This window comes from Cyprinodon tularosa, unplaced genomic scaffold (genome assembly GCF_016077235.1).
Source record: "Cyprinodon tularosa strain WSP-4 unplaced genomic scaffold, ASM1607723v1 ctg86, whole genome shotgun sequence".
Lineage (NCBI taxonomy): Eukaryota > Metazoa > Chordata > Actinopteri > Cyprinodontiformes > Cyprinodontidae > Cyprinodon > Cyprinodon tularosa.
This window is the reverse complement of record NW_024039629.1, coordinates 731387-756482: the sequence shown is the minus strand read 5'-3', so window position 1 is coordinate 756482 and position 25096 is coordinate 731387. Positions and strand designations below refer to the sequence as shown.

Below are 25096 nucleotides of genomic sequence, written 5' to 3'. Positions count from 1 at the left end.
GGACCCCAATTTCATCATTCTGCTTAATTCTATCTCTATTCTCCCACTCTGCAGAATTTGTTAGTTCAATCCCTAACGATATGTTCCCCCTGCCTTTTCTCATAGTACAGTAGCTTTGCCTCGTCTGTTCCTGTTTGCCTGTGACTCCATCCTGGAGAGAAATATCAGCTGTGCTGCTGCCATCAACACCTTTGTTAATAGACGTTGGAGATCGGCCTGTTTTACAGTGTAGTCCTGTTTCTCTGACTGTTTCTGGCTGGATGTACTCTCTTCATCCACTGACATGGGATTTGGCTTGGAGCTCGTCTGCCTGGCTGTGTGTTTCCTGCGGCTGCCTTTTACAGTTGCTTTTTGTATCTCTGCTTCTGTCTCCTTGAACCCCAGTCGGCCTCGGCAGATGGCCGCTCACACTGAGCCTGGTTCTGCTGGAGGTTTCTTCCTGTTATAAGGGAGTTTTTCCTCTATACTGTCACTACAAGCATTCTTAGTGTGAGGGATTGCATTCGAGTCAATAAGTTGTTGCAATCAACTGGTTTTACTTAGAAAACTATGAATCAATTTGACTGTATGATCTGGTGAACTGGAAAGTGCCTTGAGATGACATGTGTTGTGAATTGAAGCTATATAAATAAACTGAATTGAATTGAATATCTATTTGTTTCCCTTAAAATTACAATGGCTGGAATCATGGCTCTTAAAGCATGAGCTAATTTGCAGCAATTGTTCCTATGGGGGTTTAGAATTACATGTACATTTTTACAAACTATTTGACTAATTGAAGGTAATGTTGCTGTTTGCATTGAATAATTTCAGTCCCTGTTTTAATCTGGTGCAAATTTGGAGGAAGCCCAAGATTAGGGTGATGGGAAGAATGCCTTCCTCCCTCCAAACACTGTAGCTCATCACCAAAAATACTTCCTGGAAACATCTATGATACATGCAGGAAGCCTTTCATTGCTGAAAGTCAAATCAATATTTTTCCATTGATAATATAAAAACACTAGTGCTGTCAATCGATTAAATTTTTTAATCGCGATTAATCGCATCAATGCCTGAGTTAACTCGCGATTAATCGCATTTTAATCGCACATTTTTTTTCCTGATTGAAAATCATTTAAATACTCTGGATGACATACAAAAAAATACATACAGGCTAGGTTTGTGCCAATGTTCTTTTTTTAAAATGAAAACAGGTCACAGATACTGATTTATGCCATAGAAACATATGGCAAGAAGATGGGGAGGCATGTAGCAAAAAATAACAAATATGTAGCCAAAAAAAAGGCCCTGAAAACAGGCTGATGTAAAAGACAGTCTTTACAGTTAATACAGTCTTTTGAACAAAGACAAGCATTTTACCCTACTGCTATAAAATTTAGTAGAATTAACATTAGATGATAATTAACCAAGGTAATAATGAACAATTTTCAATCAATACATCAAAATCAATAGACCAACATCACTAGATGAAGGTAGTCTATGCTCTCTAGAAAGTTACTTTTCAGCCTCTTAACAAAAATGAGAACACACACACACCCACTCACCCACTCACCCACACACAGACACACCCACCCACACACACACACGATACCGACAAGAGTGCCGTAGCAGATTCCATTTCACCTCAGTAATCTGTTTTCTCAGCGTATTTCAGGTTGCTACTAGTTACCAGACACTCAACTTGTTTGTTGGTGGTGGGGCTTAAAGAAAAGGCACTAGCGCCACCCAGTGTATGAGCGTCTTTTTTCCTTGAGGAGCTCCGCTCTGGAAGCCTATGAGAAATGCATAGACTGGGGGAAAATAGCCCCGCCTTCCCGCAGGCTGCAGCGGGATGCACTTGGAAAATTGTACCATAAAACCACATAGCGTTAATCTCGCGTTAAAAAAATTATCGCCGTTAAAATGGCCTCGCGTTAACGCGTTAATAACGCGATAATTTTGACAGCACTAAAAAACACACAAAATATTTTCAATCAAATAGACAAACCTTTTTTTTTTTTTAAACTGATTCTCATTTTAATAAGTATACATTAAGTAAAATTTACTATTTTTTTATTGAATATAATAAAGAATGCAATTTTTTTTTTAAGGGCTTTACTTACCTTTTAGTTTTGGAGCTGAAAAACCAAAGTAAAACAAAAGTAAATAGGTAAAAAAAAAAAAGGCTTAGGTCAAATTGCTGAAATCATTTTACTGCCCTGTATTAGCTACCCAGGAAAAATTACATTAAGTTTAACTGAATTTAGAGATTTAAGAATTTTTGTATAGCATTAAAAATGTTTAAACCATTTTATAAAATGTACTATTTATTTAATTGAATATGATAAAGAATGCAGAGTTGTTGTTTTTTTTAAGGGCTTTACTTACCTCTTAATCCTGATTTTGAACCCATCATCACTAAAACGAAGAAAATACGTAAAAAAAACAAAAACAAAAAAACAACTAAAAATAACCCAGAAATAGGTCAAATTACTGAAATCATTTAACTGCCCAGTATTAGCTATGCTGGAAAACTTACCATAAGTTTAATTTAAATTAGAGATAACATAAAAAATATGGAGACCATTTGAGAAAAGTTACTTTTTATTACTTACTTTTACCTTGTGGAACTGAACAAGCCAAAACTAAAACAAAGAGGTAAAAAAAAAAAAAAAAATCTAAGATCAAATTACTGAAATCATTTTATATCAATTTTATTAACAATATATCAGTAAAACTGTGTAGACCACTTTCAAAAATGCACTATTTATTTCAAATGGTTAGGGAATGTGTAGTTTTTGAAGAGCTTTACTTACCTAGTGGTCGAGATGAACCAAGTATAGCAACAAAAATAAATAAATAAAAAGTGTAGAGAAAAAAAAAATAAATAAATAAAAAATAAAAATTAATAAAAGCTTCAAGTGTTGGTTATCACTATTTGGTAAACTACAGTGATTTCCTGGATCCAAAATGTATTACCTTAGTTTTGCTTCAGCTTTGTTCTCACATCAAATTATTGATTTCCAAGTTTCTTTCCCTCAACACTTGAATGTGTTCAGTCATCATTTGACATTGTAATGTAAAGTTGTGTATCCTCTGTATACTTATGGTAACACATAGTCTTTTCTTATAATATGAAAGAAGGGAGCACATAAATGTTGAATGGGGGGTTCCAACATGAACCTTTAAAGAACACTGTGATTTTTATGGTCTCTGATGTAAAGTTACCTACTGACACCTAAAAGCCCCTGTCCTTCAAGTAGGATTAAAGAGTCATGTTATGTACTGCAAAGGATAACCCACTTAATCCAAATAAAAATTAGACATCTGATGGAGAGGCAGATCATATCTATCTTGAGACTGAAGGTCAGTAGCCTATTATAGATGTCTAAACATGTGTCAACATTTGAAAGTCAGACTTGCCCCTTTTTGGCGCCATAAAAATGGCCAATGCAGGTGCAGATACATATATTTTTTTTATTTTTCTAACATACCCACTGCACAAACATTTATATCATTATTATAATAGATTACATTTGTGCGACTAATCTTGGTCTCCTGAAAGTGCAGAATGAAACACCAGATGAACTCTTGATAAATGTGATGCAAATCTGGTCTCTGTAGACGTCTTGAAAATCAATAAAACTCTTAGCTAAGCTAAATTGATTAACTTAGTGAGTATTTGAGTTCTTTAAGCTGCTTCCATATTCACCAGTCATCACAGCAAATCAGCATAACTTGCTCACAGATTCCGTTTTAGCCTTCAGAATTGAACCCAGGTCCCTTGTATCACAGGCAAAAATATAAGTCACTTTGCCATGGAGAGAACATAGACTTATTGAGTATGTTACTTTTGACGTTGATTGCTTTCAGCCATTATTACAGCTGGTAGATCCCCAGCAGTATGATTCATCGCAACTGTGATTGCTTGATGTACCATGTGATTATGACAATATCAGTGACACTCTTGCTGAGCAGCAGGGCTCCATCTATCTTTCCTAGCACACAGGTCAAACAGATATTTAGCTTTGGAACATCAGCAGATTTGAATGGGTATGCATTAGGGGTGGAACGGTTCACAAAATCCACGGTTCGGTTCACGGTTTCATGGTCACGGTTTTCTGTTCGGTATATGTTGATTGTTACACCGAAATCCCATAAAAATTAATGAAGAAATCCCAAAAAATGTATGAATTGTAATTATTTTTAATGATCCACGGAAACCCTGGATCATTTCCGCATGTTTTGCTGCTTTGAATTTAATCATCTTGCGCATGCCCTCTACGATCTCCAAGGAACTCAGAGCGGAGCGGATGGGAGCCACAGCGGAGGCTGGAGGCCTTTGTTTTGTGAAGGCGGTCTGGAGCACAGCGGGGCGAAGTGGAGCGCTGACGGAGTATGTGGGATTTTCGGGGTTAGCATGACATGTTGGTCATGTTGCTGTTAGCTAGGGTGACCAAACGTCCGTATTTCCCGGGACATATCTTTTTTTTAGAAAGTGAGGAAATTTCCTGATTTTTTAAATTACTTTAATTGGACCATTAAATGTACAGGCACTACGGCACTGCGCACGACGCTGCGTGTGACGTAATTCCTGAGCCGCATCAGTGCGGGCAGCCCTGTTCTTAATCAGAGGCTCTGTTCGAAAACCTGGGCTGCATCCTCCAAGGAACCGGTCTACCTAGACTGGATCCTTCGAAGTCCTTGAAAATAAGGAGGCCGGAAGAGTTCTGTCTGTAAATTCTAACAGGTCCACCCTTCGGCGGGTTTTACCGCCGTAAGCTCTGTTGTTTAGCAACCGTGAAAGTTGACACACAAAGCAGGAAAAGAATGAATAACGAGGTTTTCAAAACTGTTTGTTTACTTATTTATTTTTTTAAAAAGTTAAAGTGAACAAAGACTACACTCACAAGAATCCAGAGCGGAATAAAGATTCCAACCACCGGGAGCATGAACAAATAAAATCAAATGTAATGATAGAAACCTTAGTCAGTTAAATAACATGCTGCTGTCATTCTGCACATCTCTGATGTTGCTCCTATTTTCAAATATCCATCACTGTAAAAATTTCCATAGCTGCATAGGGGTTATGTATTCTCCTGTTTTATATTGTTAAAACACTTCACAGTATTGTATTTTTTATATTTCAACTCTTCCCTATTACCGTATTTTCACGACCATAAGGCGCACCGTACTAAAAGGCGCAGTCTAGGTTATGTGTCCCATTTCTGTATTTAACACACACATAAGGCGCACCGGACTATAGGGCGCATTTTTTATATACAGGTACATGTCCTCTACTACCTTTAAATAGTTCAACTGCGTATTTTAAAAATACAGCGGGCCCAAAACTGAGTATGACTGTGCTTTATTCATGTATTTATTACAAAGTATTAATCAAACCTGCGAGCTGGCCATGAGACAGACACATCGCAGATGACACAGCGCTGTGATTACTCCTAAATTAACTTAAAATCCTGAAACCTGCCGACGGAATATGTTCGCTTTTATTGTCGGTATCCTGGTGCCTGCACTGTAAATTATTTAGATGAAAAACACCTGCCAGCCGCCGCCGTGAGGCTGCTGTTGAAGGGATTTCTGCTGTCGATGCACCGCTGGTATGTGGGGGTCTGAGCGCCTCCGACAGAAATAGATAATCTGGTTGAACTGACTGCAATTAAGTTTTCAGGTGGCCTTTCTCACTTAAAAACATATTAAAACTACTTTATTCCCCCTGATCACAGCAAATACAGCTGCAAGATTTAGATTATTTAGATGAAAAAACACCTGCCAGCCACCGCGGTGAAGAGGAGGAGACGCGCACAGGCTGCTGTTGAATTAAGTTTTCAGGTAGAAAAATAGAGCGGGAGCAAAACTGAGTATGTTTGTGCTTTATTCGTGTATTTATTACAAAGTATTAATCAAACCCATCAAAGTCATCATCCTCTGTTTCTGAATTAAACAGCTGCGCTAAATCAGACATGCCAATTTCCCCTTCTTCGCTGTCAGTCACTTTCCGTTCCGCGCGGCTCCTCAGAAATAATGCCGGCTTTTGCGAAAGCTTGTACAACAGAGCCAGCAGACACGTTAGTCCATCTACAATCCATCCGCAAACGGTGGCGTAACTTGCCCGGCGCTGCCTTCCACTTATCCTGAAACTGTGGTCTCCGTCTGTCATCCACCGCTCCCACGCCGCTCGCAGCCTTACTTTGAACGGCCGCTTCACACCGATGTCGAGCGGTTGAAGTTCCTTTGTCAGACCCCCGGGATAACGGCGAGCACAGCGTTCATTTGATTCACCTTTTTTTCACATCGGCTGTGAGATGGGCACGCAGCGATGGTGATGCGGGGAAAAAAGCACCTGGTCTCCTCACATACACCTGCCTTTCATCATCTTCTCATCCATCCAGCCTTTTTCATTTGCGTTAATGTCATCAGAGCGCTGTGTCTGTCTCGCTGTCAGCTCCCAGATCAGCTTCTCTGATTGGTTGATGCGGCGCGTCCAGAAGCAAAACTTCAATTTTTCCATCTCGAGCAGCAGCAGCGCGTTGGCGGTGCGTCAGATGCTTAAACGCTCCCGACGTGCTGCACCTGCAGCTCAAAACGCGCTGTGGGACCTTTTGCTGCGCCTATACGCGCGTCAACCATTGACTTTGCATGTAAACTCGCTGCTTCTGCTGCACCTGCTGGGTCCGGTTCACACCGATGTCGAGCGAGCACAGGGTTAATTTGTTTCCCCATGTTTTTCACATCAGCTGTGAGATGGGCACGCATGGAGTTACATATTAACAGCGATGGTGATGAGTGGAAAAAAAAAACACCTGGTCTCCTTACATTCAGCCACTCTTTCATCATCTCCTCAATGAGGTGGTCTCAAAAGTCGCAGTTACAACACACATAGGGCGCACCGCACCATAGGGCGCACCGCACATTTTGAGGGGAAAAAAAGACGTTTAAGTGCGCCTTATAGTCGTGAAAATACGGTATGTTATTCTTAGACATTTTTCCAGGTCCACATTTGTGTGACCATTTTTAATAATCTTTCTGCTGCTGTAAATTTGCCCATTGTGGGACAATAAAGGGATTTTCTATTCTATAAAAGGGGTAGAAAGATATAAGTAAATCTAAACAATGTATGTACAAAATATATCTGCAAAATCTCGAATATTCAACAACAAAAAAACTTAGTTAAGCATATTGTGCAAAAAAGCAATAAAAAAATTAAACTCCTATCAGATTTATAGTTCCCCCCCCCTGCAGATATATTATAATCTGTCCTTAAATTACAGCCAAACCCATTTACACAGTAACAGATAAAAACCTTTAGATAAACCAAACATTACCGCCACATATCTGACTCTATAACCATTAAAACAACTATTTTCATTCATTTCAGACAGAACTATACATAGACTTGTATCATATTAAACTGAACTTCCAATTTTCACCACTGTTCGGCGCCAAGTAACATTTCCTCTGATCATGGAGCAAATCCCGATGATGAGACATTATTTCTTTCATTGTGCTATTTATTCATTGCAGGAATTGTTAAGCATTTTTAATAAATAAATCTTGAATAAAATTATTGTTTGTTATTGGAGTTATTGCCGTTGACTTTTACTGAAAAGCATTTTTAATAAATCAACAGTAAATATAATGTTATTGTAGGATTACGTAGGCCTATGTTAAGCGAGTGCATGCCACAGACATCTCTATGCATGGGAACAGAGATTAACCCCCCCCCACGCTCCAAGGTGTCCATGTTTTCCCGAATGAAAATATGGTCACCCTACTGTTAGCATAAACAAAACGTGTTGCACAATGCTTGCACACTGTTGCACTTTTATCCACAACTTTCTTTCCGCCGTCATCGTAGGTCACTCTAAATGCAAAGTGGTCCCATACAGCAGACCTATAAAGTGCTGCTGGCGCGTCTTCCAACTCCTGTTCTTTCCCACTCGCCATACCCACACAACTATCCACAACAACTGATTTTTTTCTGCTACACCCGGCTACGCTGCTTCACTTCTTCTTCTTCTTGTTTACTACTGGTGGTTGGCTTTGGTAGCAGTGCCGTCACCTTCTGCTCTGGAGTGTAAACGCATCGCCTATGAGAAAAAGGAGCCGCGCATGAACCGAACGATACACACGCGAACCGAACGGTTCGGACGGTTTTTACAAACCGTTCCATCCCTAGTATGCATTACACCTTTAGTGTTCATATCTGTTTATCTACATCTGGGACAATCAAATGAAGCTATTGGAAACATGCATGCTTATGTACTGCTCCCATATTCAGGAGTCATCACAGCAAGTCATTATGACTTGTTCACAGCCTCTGAATGGTTTTAACTCTGGTTGTTTTCCTGATGCAACCAAGATTCAAACCCCAGTCCCCTGCTTTATAATCATAGACTTTAACCACTATATACTAGAGGGTTAACTTGCTAATACTGTGACATAGATGTCACATAAATGTGTACATTGACCAGTTTTGCACCACATCAGCTTTAGTGGTCCCACAAAAGGGTAAAGTAGCTGTGCAGTAAATGCTTAAAAGAATACATTGTTTGAGCTTTATTTTTGTGCCTTCAGGGATCTAAATTTGATGCACAGAAGCAATCTAGAAAACACATCCTGTTGTGCTCTGCAAAGTTCTGAAATTCTGATAATGGGGGTTTTTAGAAAATGCCAAAACACCCTAACCCTAACTTGCAGCACCTGTCCCTATGTAGGTTTAGAATTATATATAAATTTTTCCAAAATATTTGACTAATTGAAGGTAATATTGCTGTTTGGATTGATAAATTCAGTCCATATTTAAATTGGTGCAAATTTGGAGGAAGCTTAAGATTAGAGTAATGGGAAGGATGCCTTCCACCCTCCAAAAACTGTTGCTCATCACAAAAAGTATTTCCTGGATCTATGATACATGCAAGAAGCCTTTCATTGCTGAAATTCAGATAAATCTATATCTATATCTATTTAATTGAATATAATAAAGAATGCAGATTTTCTTTTAAGAGCTTTATTTACCTTTTAATTTTGGAGCTGAAAAACCCTTAACTAAAACAAAGTTAAAAGATAAAAAAATTAATAAAATAACATAAAAAAGGCTAGGATCAAGTTGCTGAAATCATTTTACTGTCCAGCATTAGCTGCCCTGGAAAACTTATATTAAGTTTAATTGAAATGAGAGATTTAAGAATTTTTGTATAGCATTAAAAAAATGTTCAAACCATTTTAAAAAATGTACTATTTAATTGAATATGATAAAGAATGCAGAGTTGTTGTTTTTTTTTTAAGAGCTTTACTTACCTCTAAATTTTGGAGCTGAACACTTCATCACTGAAACGAAGAAAATAGGTATAAAAAAACAACCCCAAAAAACAAAAAAAAAAAAAAAAACATAAGATTTATATCACAGATTTAAGAATTGTCGTACAAGTATAACATTAAAAATATGTAGACCATTCTACAAAAATTACTTTATTATTTACCAACACTATTAAATGAAGAACCTGACACTAAAGCAAGAAAAATTAGGTCAAAAAACAAAATCTAAGATCAAATATTGAAATTATTTTACTGCCCAGTATCAGCTGCACTGGAAAACTTACCTTAAGTTTAGTTAAAATTAGAGATTTAAGAATTTTTGCATAAGTATAGCATTAAAAATGTGTACATCATTTTAGAAAATATACCATTTATGTAACTGAATATGATAAAGAAAGCAGAGTTGGTTTTTAAAATAGGTTAAAAAAAATAAAAAATCCTCCAGCTGAGATCAAATTACTGAAATCATTTTACTGCCCAGTATCAGCTGCACTTGAAAACTTACCTTAAGTTTAATTGAAATTAGAGATATAAGAATTTTCGTATACCATTAAAAATATGTAGACCATTTTAGAAAATTTACTTTTTATTTAAATAAAGAATGCAGTGTTTGTTTGTTTTTTCCTCAACAATTTATTGAAATAGTTTTATTGCCCAGTATCAGCTACTCTAGCTTCTAAGATGTCAGAAACAATGAGATCCCTGATCATCAATCACAACATATAATCCATAAATTCTTCAATTCTGCTTTATCATGACAAGTTATATATTGTGGTAGGAAATGAGGAAATAAATAGAAAGCACTTTTTTTTTTTTTATAACAGATATAAAACTTGAAAAGTACTCAGAGACTGCAGACTTCCACCAAGCAGAATATTTTGCACAAATTGTGACTTAGACCTGTTGTTTAAACTCACGTAACCTGGATCATTACCAAACTTAAATTAATTGTTCTGGCATGAGGGACACCTCTGGTAAAACAATGTTAATAAAATCTGTTTTCAATTAATTCTGTTAACAAACCAACAACGCTTCCTCTTCTTGTGTTTTTGTCGTTATTAAAATACTTCCTGACTTTGAGTCTGATGCTGAAGCTGTCAATAGTTACTGCTGCCACCCTCTGGTTTATTCGGGAACTGCTTGTTCTGCCGAATATCCCTATCTCAAAATATTAGAGAATCTTTTCAAAAATTCCTGATTATGATCTGGATCATTAACAAAATGTAATGAATAAAAGCTCAGTTTTTATTCATGCTGTAGGTGAAACTAAAATCCTTGTTTTTGCCACAAGCCTGGCCAGTAAACTATATATAACTACATGTATGTATATATATATATATATATATATATATATATATATATATATATATATATATATATATATATATATATATATATATATATATATATATATATATATATATATATATATAAAACTATATTGAAGACAAAAAAAACAGGAAGTGAGCCATGCCTCCCTCAAAGTCTTGATCTGCTGATCAAGACTTTGAAAGCACAGTGAATGAAGAAGGTGCAAGCAGAATAAACACCAGAGGCTGCAGGCCCATGCTCTGCCTTATTTATAAACTTATGAAGGGATTTTAAGGAAATTGTTACTAAAGGTGCCCCTCATGCCAAGGAACAAATCATAAAACTTTGGGAATGATCCAAATCATGTGCGAGTTTCAGCCGTAGGAGGAACTCACTCAATGGGGCAAAATTGGCTGCCTAGTGGAGGTCTGAGCTCTCTGGGTGGTTTTCTAGTTTGTGTATGCTGTTATCATTCACTGAATTAAAAAATAACAACACTGCCTTTAACCAAACTGTTCCACTTGAACCTTCTGGGCCATTTGATTTTAGTACAGGCAAACTCATTTGTAGAGTATATCCTCTTATTTGGAAGAAGACTGGCACGCACGGTCACGACAACTTAGAAAGATTTGGAGGTGCACAACCTAGCACCGAGGCTGCACGACTGGTCCCAGCATAATTGCATCACTTTTGGAGCAGATGCCCTATTTAGTGTGACAAATATAAACCAAGCTGTCTGCTCCTGTCTACTGTGGCTCCATGGCTCCAAAGGGGGCACAACTGGCCACCTTGTCCCGGTTATAGTGCTCTCTTTCCCTGTGTTTTCATCCTGATTCCCCCACTGTCTGAGCTCAGAATGCCCTCTCCCCTTACGTCCGTTTTCCAGGTGATTCGTCCCCCTGTTTTTGGCACTCTGACCAAAACAAACATGGACCAAGCAAAGGAGAAAGATGCATGTCTGCTTAGAGAAAAATTTATCTAGAACGCAACAACCACAAATAAATTGGCGGTCTTTATATTGACCGGTCTGTTGTCGGTCTTGGTCGATCACAAGAAAATCGGCCCATTTCCAAGCACTGCAAGTTGATCAGTGCAAGTCTATTTTACAGTCCCCAAGACAGTCCCTACTTTGATTTGGCACAGAACTGCATGAAGCTAAATATTAGGGTGATATAAGGAGGCCTTCTTGCCTCCAAGATAATTCATACAAAATATCTGTGGAAACACAGATAAAACATGATTTTCAGCAACTAAAGGAAATGTTTGAATAAAGAGAAATGACAAGTTTTTAATTCTTTTAATTAGAAATAGTACCTAAATGTAAATTTTACTATATAGTTATTTGGTGTTAATGTACTCCTAAATTCATGCCCACCAATTTTCTTAACAAAATAAGTTGATATAACCATAACACATGCAAGACTTGAAAAACTAGATTTTGACTCGAAACTGAAACAAAGAAATTCTTAACAAGCAAAAATGAAATCACTCACTCATGCATCCACGATAAGCTGTTGGAATATTTCTCCGCACCAGTGGTCCTTGAACTGCCTTGCCACTGGCTTTGTTGACAGCAATGAACGCAGTCAAAGAGCTGCTCACTCCTGATTGGACACTGAGCTCCACTACCTTCTTCTTCACTTCTTCATCCTGCTGTCCTCCTTGTGTCCTCTGCTCCGACTCCAGGGAGCGAATCACAGTGCGAGAGGCTAACCTGTGGACTGTTAATCTGCATAAAGGAGGAAGAGAGATTTATAGGTGAAGCTCAGTTAATGAACAAACTGTCTCTCATTCCTTTTTCAGTATTTTCCTCATATCATGATCCACTTATCAAATGTCCCGAAAGAAGGATATTTCACTGTTATATTTGATACTTGATGAACTGTTATACAAAGTTATACTGTGTAAAATTATAAGGGCTTAGGAGCTGAGGGCTACACACGCATGGATAAAGTTGGCAATACAACCTTCTGAATAAGGACCCGTCACTGGCGGGGAGCATAAAAAAAGGGAGAAGGCAGACCTTGATCATACTTGGGGTGTAGGATTATCAGTAGGTACGGTAATGGAGGCAAACAGAGGCAGATTTTTTCCCCCCCTTAGGCAAAACTAGGCAGTTGCCTAATGCCCTAAGTTCCTAGGACCCATTGTCCTAGCTCCACCATCTGTCACGGGCTTGGTTCTTTTAAGTTTTCGTTGAGTTTTTAGTTTCATGTTGATTCATGTTTTTCTTTGTTTTCTAGTTTAATTCCCATTTTGTTGTAATTTCTGGGTGTATTTAAGTTCTTACGTTTTTATTTGTTGCCCTCTGCTGCCATCTTGTGTTGGTCCCCTTTTCCCTAGCTTCTTTTTAGAAGCCTCTGTTAACACCTGCTCCCAATCAGCTCATTAGTCCTGTCTTTGTTCAGTCAGCCATAAATACTCTGCCTGTACAGTTCCTCAGTGCTGGTTCCTAGTCTTTCCCTGTCTCCTCGTGATTGTTTTCCCTCATGTCTCCATGATTCTGATTTGTTTTCTTTTTTTTGTTTGAGTTTTGGATTCCTGCCTTGTTTTGCATTTTTGTGTTGGGATTTTGGATTCACTCTGTGGATTCTCCGGCTGTGAACACTCCATCAAAACTACCTCCCTTCCTCTGCATTTGGGTCCTCAAAAACTCAACCAAACCCTGACAAATATGGCATTGTTGGGAAGAAAGAACAGTATTTCATCACAACCCTCTCCTCTCTGACTGTTTTTTAAACCAACTACCAGTTTTAGTCCGTGAGGCAGACACCTTGTCTACTTTTAAGGCTAGGCTTAAAACTTTCCTTTTTGATAAAGCTGATAGTTAGAGTGGCTCAGGTTATCCTGAGCTATCTCTATAGTTATGCTGCTATAGGCTTAGACTTCTGGAGGACATAGGGACCCCCATTTCATCATTCTGCTTCATTCTTTCTCTATTCTCCTATTCTGCAGAATCTGTTAGTTCAATCTCTAACGTTCTGCTCTCTCTGCTTTTCCTCAGAGTAGCTTTGCCTCGTCTGTTCCTGTTTGGCTGTGACGCCATCCTGGAGAGAAGCATCAGCTGTGCAACTTCCATCAACACCCTTGTTTATAGATGCTGGAGATCGACCTGTTTTCTAGTGTGGTCCTGTTTCTCTGACCGTGACTGAGTGGATGTGCTCTCTTCGTCCTCTGGCATGGGAGCTGGCTCGGAGCTCGTCTGCCTGGCTGTGTGTTTCCTGGACGGGGCCGCCTTTTACAGCTGCTTTTTGTGTCTCTGCTTCTGTCTCCTTGAACCCCAGTCGGCCTCAGCAGATGGCCGCTCACACTGAGCCTGGTTCTGCTGGAGGTTTCTTCCTGTTAAAAGGGAGTTTTTCCTCTCCACTGTCGCTACAAGCATGCTTAGTGTGAGGGATTGTATTTGAGTCAATGAGTCAATGCAATTAACTGGTTTTCCTTAGATAGAAAACTTTGTATAAATTTGACTTTATGATCTGGTTGAACTGTGAAGTGCCTTGAGATGACATGTATTGTGAATTTGGTGCTATATAAATAAACTGAACTGAATTGAATTGAATTGAACAGCTGCTAGTTTCATTTTTGTTGTGCTCCGTCCTTACTGTCAACATTGTAAGGAAGGAGGTAAGAAAAGTTTGAAGTGTTCATTATGACAAGAAAAAATTTATTTCAGATATAAGAAATGCTATTCATACAAACTATTAAATATCAAAGCAGCCTGCCATAGTCTGCTGTAATCACAATAACATCACAGTTTGAATGGTAGAGTATCACTGTATTGTCTTTAGATGTAATCTCACAGGAGAGATGTACCCCTGGCAGCACGTGTGTCATGGTCTTACTTTCTGTTTAACTCTGAACCGTGTGTTTCATTGGTTTATTTACTACTTTGTGTTTGTAGATATATTTTAGTGCTTATGTTTTTCTTTGTTGTCTTCTGTTGCCCTCTTGTGTTTGTTCCTTTTCCCTTAGCTTCCTCATTATCTCCACTCACACCTGCTCATCAGCTCGTTAGCCCTGCCTTTGTTCAGTCAGCCACATATACTCTCCCTCTGCTATCTCTCATTGCTGGTTCTTTGTCGTCGCTAGGTCCTCGTTGCTGCTTCTCATCTTACCTCGTCTACCCTGGCTCCTTGTGATTGTTTTCCCCTGCTGTCTCCATGGTTCTGGTTTGTTAACTTTTTAAGTTGGATTTTTGGATTCCTGGCTTTGTTTACTGTTTTCACCAATTAAAACTGCAAGAAATCACCTCAGCCTCTCTGCCTCCGCATTTGGGTCCTCTCAACCCCAACCCAAATGTGACTAGGTGAAGATGAAATATATAAACGTTGTTCAAACAGGTAAGACCTGTGCATTCGCTCATGAAATTCCACCACATTTTGATCCCGTCTACAATGACACAGTAAATACTAAGTGCTACTTTGACTGTGCAGTTGTTTTCTATAATGCTGTTATCATGCATCAATGCGCTCTCGCCAAAATGAATCTCTGCTAAATACCTGTTAAAGAAGTCTGTGTAATGCTGCAAAATTCAGGATAAATAAGGCTGTGGATGTATGTGATGGACTGAGTGGTAAAACAGTAGTACTCATAAAGATATCTGAATAGATAAGGACATTTATATGTGGTCTGAGAACCCTTTCCCTATAAATACTTAATTCTCTGCAAATTCATGCTGCTCAATCTTTAATTTGATCCTCGTCAAAAGGACAAGCTATGTTTGTGTTTTTAACACCTAATGTTGCTAATGGACCTAGTGAATGATTTTCTTTTTATTGTTCAAACAAAACCCTCCTGACTAAATTAGAAAATGAAATGTGGTTGCAGGGCCGGCGATTGCTATAGGCGAGCTAGGCAATTGCCTAGGGCGACAAATGTGTTGGGGGCGCCCTCTAGCGTCGCCCTTAGGCTTACTTCCCATTAATCATAGAATTAGAAAAAAAAAGCGAATTAAACCGGTTATGAAGCGTCCGTCAGTTTGACTTAACCTTACGTATATATAAATAGCAAAATATGAACAAATAAATATACCACCGTTTTTTTATTTATTTTTTCACATTTAAGAGAAAATCGGAAAAGATTCTGATCACTTTTCAAGCGCCCTCCAACCTGGAAGTCGTGACGTCAATCACTGCAGCATGTACACCAATATTTTGGAATGAAATTGTAAGCAAACAGATATTAAAAGTAAAACAAGTGAAGTCTGGCACTTAACTTTGCTCGCGACTCGAGAATGGCTGAACGGAAAAGACTCCTCCTCCTGCCGCCGCAGTCGGGCCCGTCTTAATCATCCACTCAGAGTACCACTGGTAAGCGCACACAGACTTTGTAGCTTGTCCGGTCAGTTAAAAATATTAATTGTGAAATCCGTCTTGTAATCGGAAGCATACAAGCTAGTTAGCTTGAAAAATTTCAGACGTGCTGTGTGATGATGTGTTCAGATTGGCTCAGTAAAACGACAATTAGGTTATCATGATGCGTTCAAGTGTAACGTAAAGAAAACGGGAAATTTTGTTTTTGGCGAGAAACATGAGTAATACAGTTGTATATTGCTCTATATATAATTAAACTACTGATGCCAACATTTATTAAAAATTACATTTAATTTAAAATACAATTATGTACTTGTTAAATATTTTCCTAATCACTAAAAACATGATGAAAAGTGACAGTAGACAATACATTAACCAACAATTGTGAAAATATATTCTAGTTAGTTTTATGTCATTTCGAAGTGGCCTATTACATTAGCCATGTTTATTGAAGGCTAGAAACGTTTTTGTTATGCTCACTTGTTAAGCAATAGAAGCAATACCAGTTCTGTTAAAAAATTTTTGTTGCATCGTCTTTCCACCAAATAACAGAAAATTATCGATAGTACTGTAATGGTATTCATAAAAGCACTTTTGTTCGTAGAGGGTTAATCCTTTCTTTAATCACTAATCAATGTCAGAAATCAGGGTAAATATACCTGATATATTTTATTTAGAGGAAAATTTTGTTTATCTCATTTCTATTTTTGTTCAAATGATTTAATTGAACTGGAACAGAAAATTTAATTTAATGTTTATCAATTACTTTTTTATGTAGTCCTTGGTTGAAGAATTTCTTAAATTTATTATTTTTTTATTGTAATTCGGTAATTTCTGAAATTTATTTATTTAATATTTGTTTAATGTGTGTTAAATTTGTTAATTGTCTGAAATAAATTCATTCATTGATTCAATCCAGTTTTTTAGTTATACTTTACCTAAGTGTCCTTACAGATGGTTAAAAGTGTTTTTGCACAGTCCTAACTTTTAGTGTGTAATAAATTATTTAAAATAATAAAAAAGAAAAGGTACTGAAACCTATTCTGGTATTTGTCTATGCATCACTCCATGCTAAGTTACAGTTTTTTCTGAATGCTTAAACACAACCTTGATTCTTATAGCACAATTTCTAAAACTATTAATACTTATAGCAAATCCAGTCACTGAGTTCACAAAACTAAAAGAACAAACACTGCTTTGCACTCAATTTGCAATTTTGTAACACACACTTTGCACAACTGTAGGCACAATTCACCGCACAGCACTCTTTGTGGAACTGTAAACACAACTCAATGAAGCACTAAACAGATGCTGAAAACAGTACTGGCATTTCGCACGGCAAAAGTGAGGAGGGGGGGGGGGGGGGGGGGGGGGGCGCAAAACTCATTCTCGCCTAGGGCAACCAAAGGGCTAGAACCGGCCCTGTGTGGTTGGCTCAGTGAAAGACAGTGACAGAGTATACCGAGTCTATTGAGGCAAGAGTTTTCAATATCAGGTTAGCTTTCAGGAAAATGTTAGTACAGTAATAGACACAAAGGTTATGTGTCCACTCTTCTTAAAACAGAAAAATCAGGGTTTCCCTGATTTAAGGTTTAAAAAACCTAGAGTTTTCAATAAAAATGCTTAATGAAAGGGGATGTAAGGTTTACCCAGAGTCCTCTGCAGGTTTCAAATCGAAGTGCAGCTGATTCTGGAAGGGATGACCTGCCAGGGTGTACTTCACTGTCACGCTGCCCTCTGTTGCCTCTGAACTCTGACAAGTAGAAGTACAATTAGAAAGAATCATCATTTAAAAATCCTCATGAGCAGAAACTCAAATGATGGTGAACATACCTGGCCTGTGAGTTGAGCATAAATCAGTGACCTCTGACCCTGAAAGATTGCTTTGATGGGTGGAGAGAGAGTGGTGGCAGACACTCCCTTTGGTAAATCCCAAGAGACAGAAACGTCCTCCACCGCAGGCTGCAGAGCAAACCTGAGTGACTGCATTACCTGTTTTTCAAACAATAGTTGTGAAATTATTTATTCTAATATAATCATATTCATTCTTTTTTTTTTTTTCTAAACAGTGTCCTGTCTGGTGATTTGGCAATAAGAATAATTGTCTTGTTGCCAAAAAGAGCCCAACAGATTTTACTTTCACAAGTGGAGCAGTACGGCTATCGCCATAGTGTTCCGCTTGATTTATGCATATAAATTGCTTTATTATAATTATGCAGGGAGTTTTACAGATTATATGGACACTGCAATGTAAGTAGAACAGGAAAGGAAGAACTGAAAAAAAGAAGAAACGATGAAAGAGAGGAGAGAAAAGGGAGACAATGATAAAACCTTTTCAGTCTGCTTATCACCTGCAAAGAGATGTAAAAAAACAACAGCACAACCGACGGACATGGTACAAGACATACAATAAAGTAACACCTTGATACAATCGCTGAAGTATAAGTAGTATTATTTCATCTGACATGTATTCAGTGTTAACTGAATATAAGAATATGGGTTTTCTATATGGCAGTGAATCTCTAAGTACCTGGAACCAAGCACCTGTAGTTGTTTGTGAAAGTGCACTTGTGCATGTAAAGCTCCATGGTGGATGTGAAGAGCCGAAGAGCCCCCCCCCCCGAGCTCCGAGTCCAGCGCCGGGAGACCCACAGCCCCAGAAACCCAAAGGGACCCCAAGAGCGAAGGCACCAAGGAGGGGCAAACCCAGGAAATCCGACTCCCACCAAGGGAGGAGGAGAGACGGCCCCGAGGAAGTCTCATTCTAATGAGTTGGTTAATTATTAGTCAGATGTTTTTCTTACCTTTGGTTGCATCCTGTCAGTCCCGGTGATGAACTGAGCGTGACCTCCTCCCTCTTTGGCCATCCCGTTGATGAGAGCTGAGCTGGCTCCTTCTCCGATCCCAAAGGAGAAACATCTGCAATTCAAGATTTGATTTTAAACTCAATATAACATGAGAACATGATCCAGACTGGCAACAAATGTGTTTATGGTTTCACCTGTGGGAGCCTGAATTCTTCTTAACAAGGTCAATAACTGCTTTGGTGTTTCCCACTTCTCCATCAGTGAAAACAAACAGCTGATGGAGAAGAAAACACACAATGTTACTCAGTGTCAGATTAAATCAGGAGCCGGAAGTCTTTAGAAGGATCTGTATAAGAGGAGTGTATCTCTGTTTTAGTAGGACAAATAGTGTTGACATGGATGAAGAGCTACCAAAGTTATGACAAACATGAGCTCCAAAGAAAACAGGTTAAACCAGAATTCAATGAAATGTTGAAGACGTAGGAGTGACTGTGATGAGTCACCATTGTTGACATTAGATTTATGTGCTAAAGTTGAAGGAGTTGTGCAGTCTTTATAGTCGGTTCTATATAAGTGGGTATAGCTTACCTGTCGAGGGTGTTTAGGAATGCAGGGCTGGCTATAAATGTGTTGGAGAGGCCGAAGGATCTCTGTTCCGCCAAGGTTTGCCTCCATCTTTTCAATCTTATTCAGAGCCTCATTCATTGTCTTCTCATTGTACTCCACGCTCTTACTGCCATCGAAAATGTTCAAAATACTTTAGTTAAAATCATGATAATTAATATGATAAGCCACCATATGTCTCATAATATTTTAAAAGGGATGTTGGGGTAAGGGGTTAGATATCACTCACGGAAAGATATGTTCAAAGCTGGAACCAAAACTGTAGATGTTGAAGTAACAGCCCATTGGTAAGCTCTTCAACAGGAGCAGCAGAGTGTCCTAGAGAAAGACACATAAAGATCATTAACTATGAGGGACAGAATAATGCTTTCAAAATTTAACATGTAAAAGTTCAGAATTTATCAAATTCACACAGGAAAATACTTGAACATAAGTAAACTTATCTTTTTTTCAGACATTCACTATGTTAAAGCAACTTAATTTTTTAATTTTATCTGTATGTCATTCTATAAGTGCTCTCAGGTTTCCTTTAAATAGTTACTGACCTGAAGGTTTATGGTCAAGATGCTCTCTGTATTTATTGTTATAGATGTCCAGATATCTAAGCTAAATCTAAAACTGGACATAAAACCAAGGCCTGTTTCTGTTTAGTTACTCTTCAGAAAGAAAGACAAAATAACTCAATATTTATCAGAGTAGATTAGTCTTTATCAATCAGGTGGAGATCAAAGAAATACTCATCTAAAAAGTTTTAAATCTACCTTGTTTAAGTCCTAATTAAAATTTTTTAATGATTGCAACAAACAAGGCTATCAATACACTTGGTTGAAGATACAGTGCATAATTTTTAGTGTAATTGAATAGTCGAACTGCAGGGATATGAACCGCTGCCCCCACTGCTTTTCCAATTCAACAGTATGGAGGGGGGAAAAAAATGGCTGCCTAATATAGCAAATATACTTGTTCAACATCATCGTCTTTTTTGGTAAAGTGGCATAAAAAGACTAAGTAATTGTAGTCGTTTAGCTTCATAGCGATATTGTGTTGGTTGGAAGCATACATATATATTCTCTGTTTACAGAGTCCAAGTCTTTACTATGGTACAGGGGTTATTAAATTAGTAAGAGGATGAGAAAGAGGGCAAAGAGGTTGTGCAGGGCAAGCACATAGGGTCAAGCGAGGGAAAGGTGCCTGGACAGACGAATGGAGCCGAGGAGGCAAAATTGGATGCTCTCCAAAGGAGACAGAGAGAAGTAACCAAGGTATGTATCCAGAAAAGGATTTTGGTGTATACTAGGGCTGCAACAATGAATCGATAAAATCGATAAAAATCGACTTTTAAAAGCGTTGGCAACGAATTTCATCATCGATTAGTTGTGTCGCGCGATTAATGAGTCATCCACCGCCGCCGTCATCACTGCCACTTGACTTAAACGGGGGAAGAAAAAAAATTACGGCAGAGTGAGCCAGCGCTGCAGGGCGCAGTGTTGCCAACTCAGCGACTTTGTCGCTATATTCAGCGACTTTTCAGACCCCTCCAGCGACTATTTAAAAAAAAAAAGCGACTAGCGACAAATCTGGCGACTTTTTACGGTGTCACTGGCAGCTTTTGGAGACTCTTACGTGAAAGCATGTATCGTTCCTACTCTTGTCCTGCAGCAGCAGCTGCTGCCGTGAGGCGCATACCCCATCCCAACCCAGTTCTCCTGCAGGAATCCCTCTCAGCTCTGCAGTCAGAGCCGCAGGATGTTTCAGCGTCCAGACTGCAAATGAAGCGCGCATGCGCCGGAATTGACGGCACGAATTGATCACAATAATTAAAATAGCCTTTATAAATAAATTAACTTGCAAATTATGAGGGCAAGGCTTTTGAAGTTTAAATCTTCTGGCAAAGATAAACTAAAGAAGATCCTGTCTCATTTTTATTCCAAATACAATTTATAATTTGAACCACAGGGCTATTTTAAGTATTTTCTCAAGTAGCATCTTTAACTGCTATACTTTCCTGTCTTAAAAGGCAGAACTCTTCTAGTCTAAAAAAAACTCATTTGATGAAATGGGGGGACCTATTGTTTGAGCCCCTTAGGGGCTTTTAAAAACAAAAATTTCTTTTTTTGCGCTTTATGAAACAAAGTACCCTATATTTTGTGGATGTACAGCTACATTTCTCATGTAAGTTTGCGTAGTTTTAACACAAACATTTATTTTTCATATTGCACCAGTACAGTTAATGAGCAACCTGTACTTGTGTGATTGTTTGTTCTGTCTAAAATGTTTATTTTGGAAGAAAGAGGTTAGTATAAAAAATATTTTTTGTCCGATTCATCGATTAATCGAAAAAATAATCGGCCGATTCATCGATTTTTAAAATAATCGTTAGTTGCAGCCCTAGTGTATACCTATGTTGTCTGTGATATAAATAATCCTAATTCAGTGTGCTTTATTTACAGCTCTGACTGCTAAATGTAGAATAGTTACTGTTGTTGTGACTCTCTACTTGCCCCAGTCACATTCAAACGTAATGACGATCTCTACAGTCAGTAGTTTGTCAGCTCTGCGCTGCCGTAGCACAAAGATTTCTGCCTCCATTAATGAAAGACCAGCTCCTATATAATTACAAATAGCAATATATAAGGTAACGCAAACATAAAGATTGAGAATTTAAGTTTGTAGAAGATAATAAAAAACATCCTTGAGTTTAATAAATTACATTGTTGTCAGTATTTCCCTGTAATTATTGCTCATTAAAGCTTTAAAAAATAACTTTTTAAGGGCTCATACAATTTTATTGACTTTGTACAGCTCCATCTGAAATTTCTCTGCACCCCCCCTCATTGGGAACCACTAGTGTATGGTAAGATTATACTATTGGGTAATCTATTGAGTTATATTAACAGGCCTAGATTCTGCGTTCATCCTGCTTTAATTCTCTTTTAGTAGCGAAGTGATTTGGGTTGATCAAAGTAGAGTTATCTAATCCAAAGATATTCAAATTTAATCAATTAAAACCTTTAAAACAATCAACCATCTATTTAACATGTGGTTAAATACCCTGGCACTGCTGATGCGGGTTTCCTGCTTCATGCTGTTATTCAGGGGACAGCCCATACTTCCTGATCGATCCATCAGGAGCACAAACTCTCCGCAAGAGGGAAGTGAGGACATCACAGATTGGGGGAACTCAGGGTACAAGCTCACCATCACCACTGGATCCCCCATCAGAGAGCCTGAACATTTTGAAGATTGAATAAAAGGAATAAGAATAGAGCTTCGGATATATTCTAATATTTAAATAGAACATGAACTAATGTGTTCTCACCAGGTTTGGCAGAAGCCTGTCCTGCCTCCACCACAGCAGTGGGCTGGTGGGCATCTTTGTAATAAATCAGCAGTTCAATGTCTCTGTGAAACTTGTGTCCTGCAGCCAACTTGACCTGCAGTTCAAGAACACAAATAATAAAAATAAACATTTCATCTTGTTTGGAACAAGCACATCCAGCAGTAACATTAGATCTCTACACACCGTGGCCTGAGTTTGATCAGTGTTAAGGTACTGAAGAGGCTCCAGGGAACAACTGGACTCTACTTTAGAGATTGCATGAGGAGAGGACACTTGGACAGAAAAGGACAGACTGTAGGGAACCAGAGAGGCTGGAACTGAGGTCACCTGGACACTGGAACTTTCACTACCTGGAAACATCATGAGAAAAAATTGTGAGTCATCTGGTTTTTAGTTTAAAATCATCAGTCTATATTGGCATAGCTACCCTGTGGCTGGTATCGAGGGTTGAGTACAGCAGGCAGACAGAACCTCAGCCCATCATCAGCCTGCACAGCCAACTCAGTGACATATTCCAGCCTGATGGAGGCGCTCTCTCCTGGAGGCAGACTGCCCACCTTCAGAGAGAAGACATCTGGACTGTGCTCACTCTCCTCCAACAGGAAGGCCTGCTGCCCGGAGCTCAGAGCATCATCATACTCCTCCTTAGCCTGCAGTCCACATAAAACATTTCAGACATGTTTAGGTTTTTGTCTTATCTCCCTCATAGATGCATCTTTACATTCAACTCACCTCCTGTTTCTCCTTAACCTCGGCTACAATCTCTGTCTTACCAATCTGAGCACTGAAATGACACACAGCAGCATCTCCAGGCAGAGGGAAGACAAACACAGCCTCTATTGGTTTATCCTCCTTGTTCTCATAGTTCAGAGTAGAAACCACTGTAGCCACATGGTCTTTCACCTCCAGCTGCACTTCAATGCTCTTCAAAGGAACTAGAGCAGCAAAACCATGGTCATGTTCAAACCACACAAAGTTTAATAATATCTCATCAAACTTTCAAACAACCTCTCTGTGCTAAAATACATTAAAGACACACAAAACATGCACTTGTTTTAAAAATAATCCATAAATCGATACTGAGAAGAAACTAAACAATCAAGCTTAAATACAGGTAGATGCATACTTGGTTCCTTCCTCTCAGTGAGCAGACCACAGCGGTTCATCATCATACCTGAAAGAAAGGAGGAAGAGACGTGGAAAGTTTGTAATGATGAAGGACTTACATTTCTGGGAAATGACGGCGCTAAAACTAAGCAAAAGTACATAATGTACGAAAATCTTAACTATACAGCTCGGCTCCAAATGTGATAAAAAATCTATTGCTTCTTTTAAAATGAATTAATCTAAAAACGAGCGTCAGAGCAGAATAAATAAATGTAGACCCAGATGAGCAGAAAACTTACCAGTGAGAACAGAGGCTGTTTAAAAACAGATAGGTTTAAAGTTCACTGCGGGTCTTTGTTTCTGTGTCAGACTGTAAAGAACAGAATTTGTGAACGCGGCTCTATAGTGTGCTCTATTTCCTTAAAACTGGAACTGAATAGGTGGAGCTTATAGATCAGGGGAGGTTTTAAAAAGTGAAAACACTTTTCCATGTTTCATGTCATCTTCTGTTAAACTCTAAGTCAACTGATTCCAACAACGGGTGTCTGCTGTCTTTAGAAATACGAAACTGCCTTGGAGAAAACTATCAATGTCACCACTAGTCATTCCCTGCAGACTTGTTTACCTTGGGACAGCTGCAGTGGCATGGAGCTGCCACAAGGTGTCACTAAGCCGGCGGATCACCTGCCGCACTATTTAACTGCTGTTTATGGTGAAACGGTTTGATTTCGGGGTTATTTAATTATTATACTTACTTCCAATCAATGATGTGTCAAATTCACATAATTTAGTAAACATTTTTAAATAATTCAATAAAAAAGTTATAACTGTTTGTGTGAGTGGTTTGATTCATAAGAAAATCTAATGTGGTGAGATAAATAAAGAAAACAAAAAAAATATCACATGAAAATAGGCTGGCACACTTATGAAGTCAGTTGCCATTGTTTGCCACGAAGATGCCACGATAATGCCAGGATGCTACCAAGATACCAGACCTGCTGTCAAGGCCTTCAACATCCCACAGCAGCTACTGCTGTTTTTTGTGGAAACAATGATTTTGTCAGGATAGTTTGAGCTATGGACTGTAAATTAGTACTTTCATTTGATTTCATTGTTTTTTTTGAATTAAATATAAAGTGACTGTATATTTCACATGTAAACTAAATGTCCTGATAGTGTAGTAGTATGTATATGACGTGCTGAAATGATGCCAAAGACTTACTGCTCAAACAGTTGTTTGTTTATAGTGTGAGAGCTTACCGTGATTTGTTACCAAAAAA

At 38.4% G+C, this 25096-nt stretch overlaps 1 protein-coding gene across 6 annotated transcripts in view; it reads right to left on the bottom strand.

Annotated features, from left to right (window-relative positions):
- The window catches only part of LOC119775243 (von Willebrand factor A domain-containing protein 5A-like), a 67063-nt gene extending 42660 nt beyond the window's left edge, over window positions 1-24403 (bottom strand). Inside the window, exons 1-20 of one of the 6 annotated variants that reach the window (XM_038273150.1) lie at window positions 24116-24403; window positions 23836-23883; window positions 23442-23644; window positions 23137-23359; window positions 22893-23059; window positions 22689-22803; window positions 22421-22596; window positions 19599-19687; window positions 19334-19478; window positions 18940-19019; window positions 18743-18857; window positions 17772-17930; window positions 17588-17691; window positions 12120-12355; window positions 9480-9506; window positions 9298-9327; window positions 2796-2813; window positions 2595-2624; window positions 2368-2397; window positions 2103-2117 (exon numbers count right to left, since the gene is read on the bottom strand). In XM_038273150.1, the coding sequence (XP_038129078.1) occupies window positions 2103-2117; window positions 2368-2397; window positions 2595-2624; window positions 2796-2813; window positions 9298-9327; window positions 9480-9506; window positions 12120-12355; window positions 17588-17691; window positions 17772-17930; window positions 18743-18857; window positions 18940-19019; window positions 19334-19478; window positions 19599-19687; window positions 22421-22596; window positions 22689-22803; window positions 22893-23059; window positions 23137-23359; window positions 23442-23644; window positions 23836-23881 (2008 nt within the window). In that variant the 5' untranslated portion in view covers window positions 23882-23883; window positions 24116-24403. Of the gene's footprint in view, window positions 1-2102; window positions 2118-2367; window positions 2398-2594; window positions 2625-2795; window positions 2814-8992; window positions 9046-9297; window positions 9328-9479; window positions 9507-12119; window positions 12356-17587; window positions 17692-17771; window positions 17931-18742; window positions 18858-18939; window positions 19020-19333; window positions 19479-19598; window positions 19688-22420; window positions 22597-22688; window positions 22804-22892; window positions 23060-23136; window positions 23360-23441; window positions 23645-23835; window positions 23884-24115 lie in introns of those variants that run through there. The other 5 variants (XM_038273149.1, XM_038273151.1, XM_038273152.1 and 2 more) reach the window with 5 other exon arrangements.
- Window positions 24404-25096: the final 693 nt, after the last annotated feature.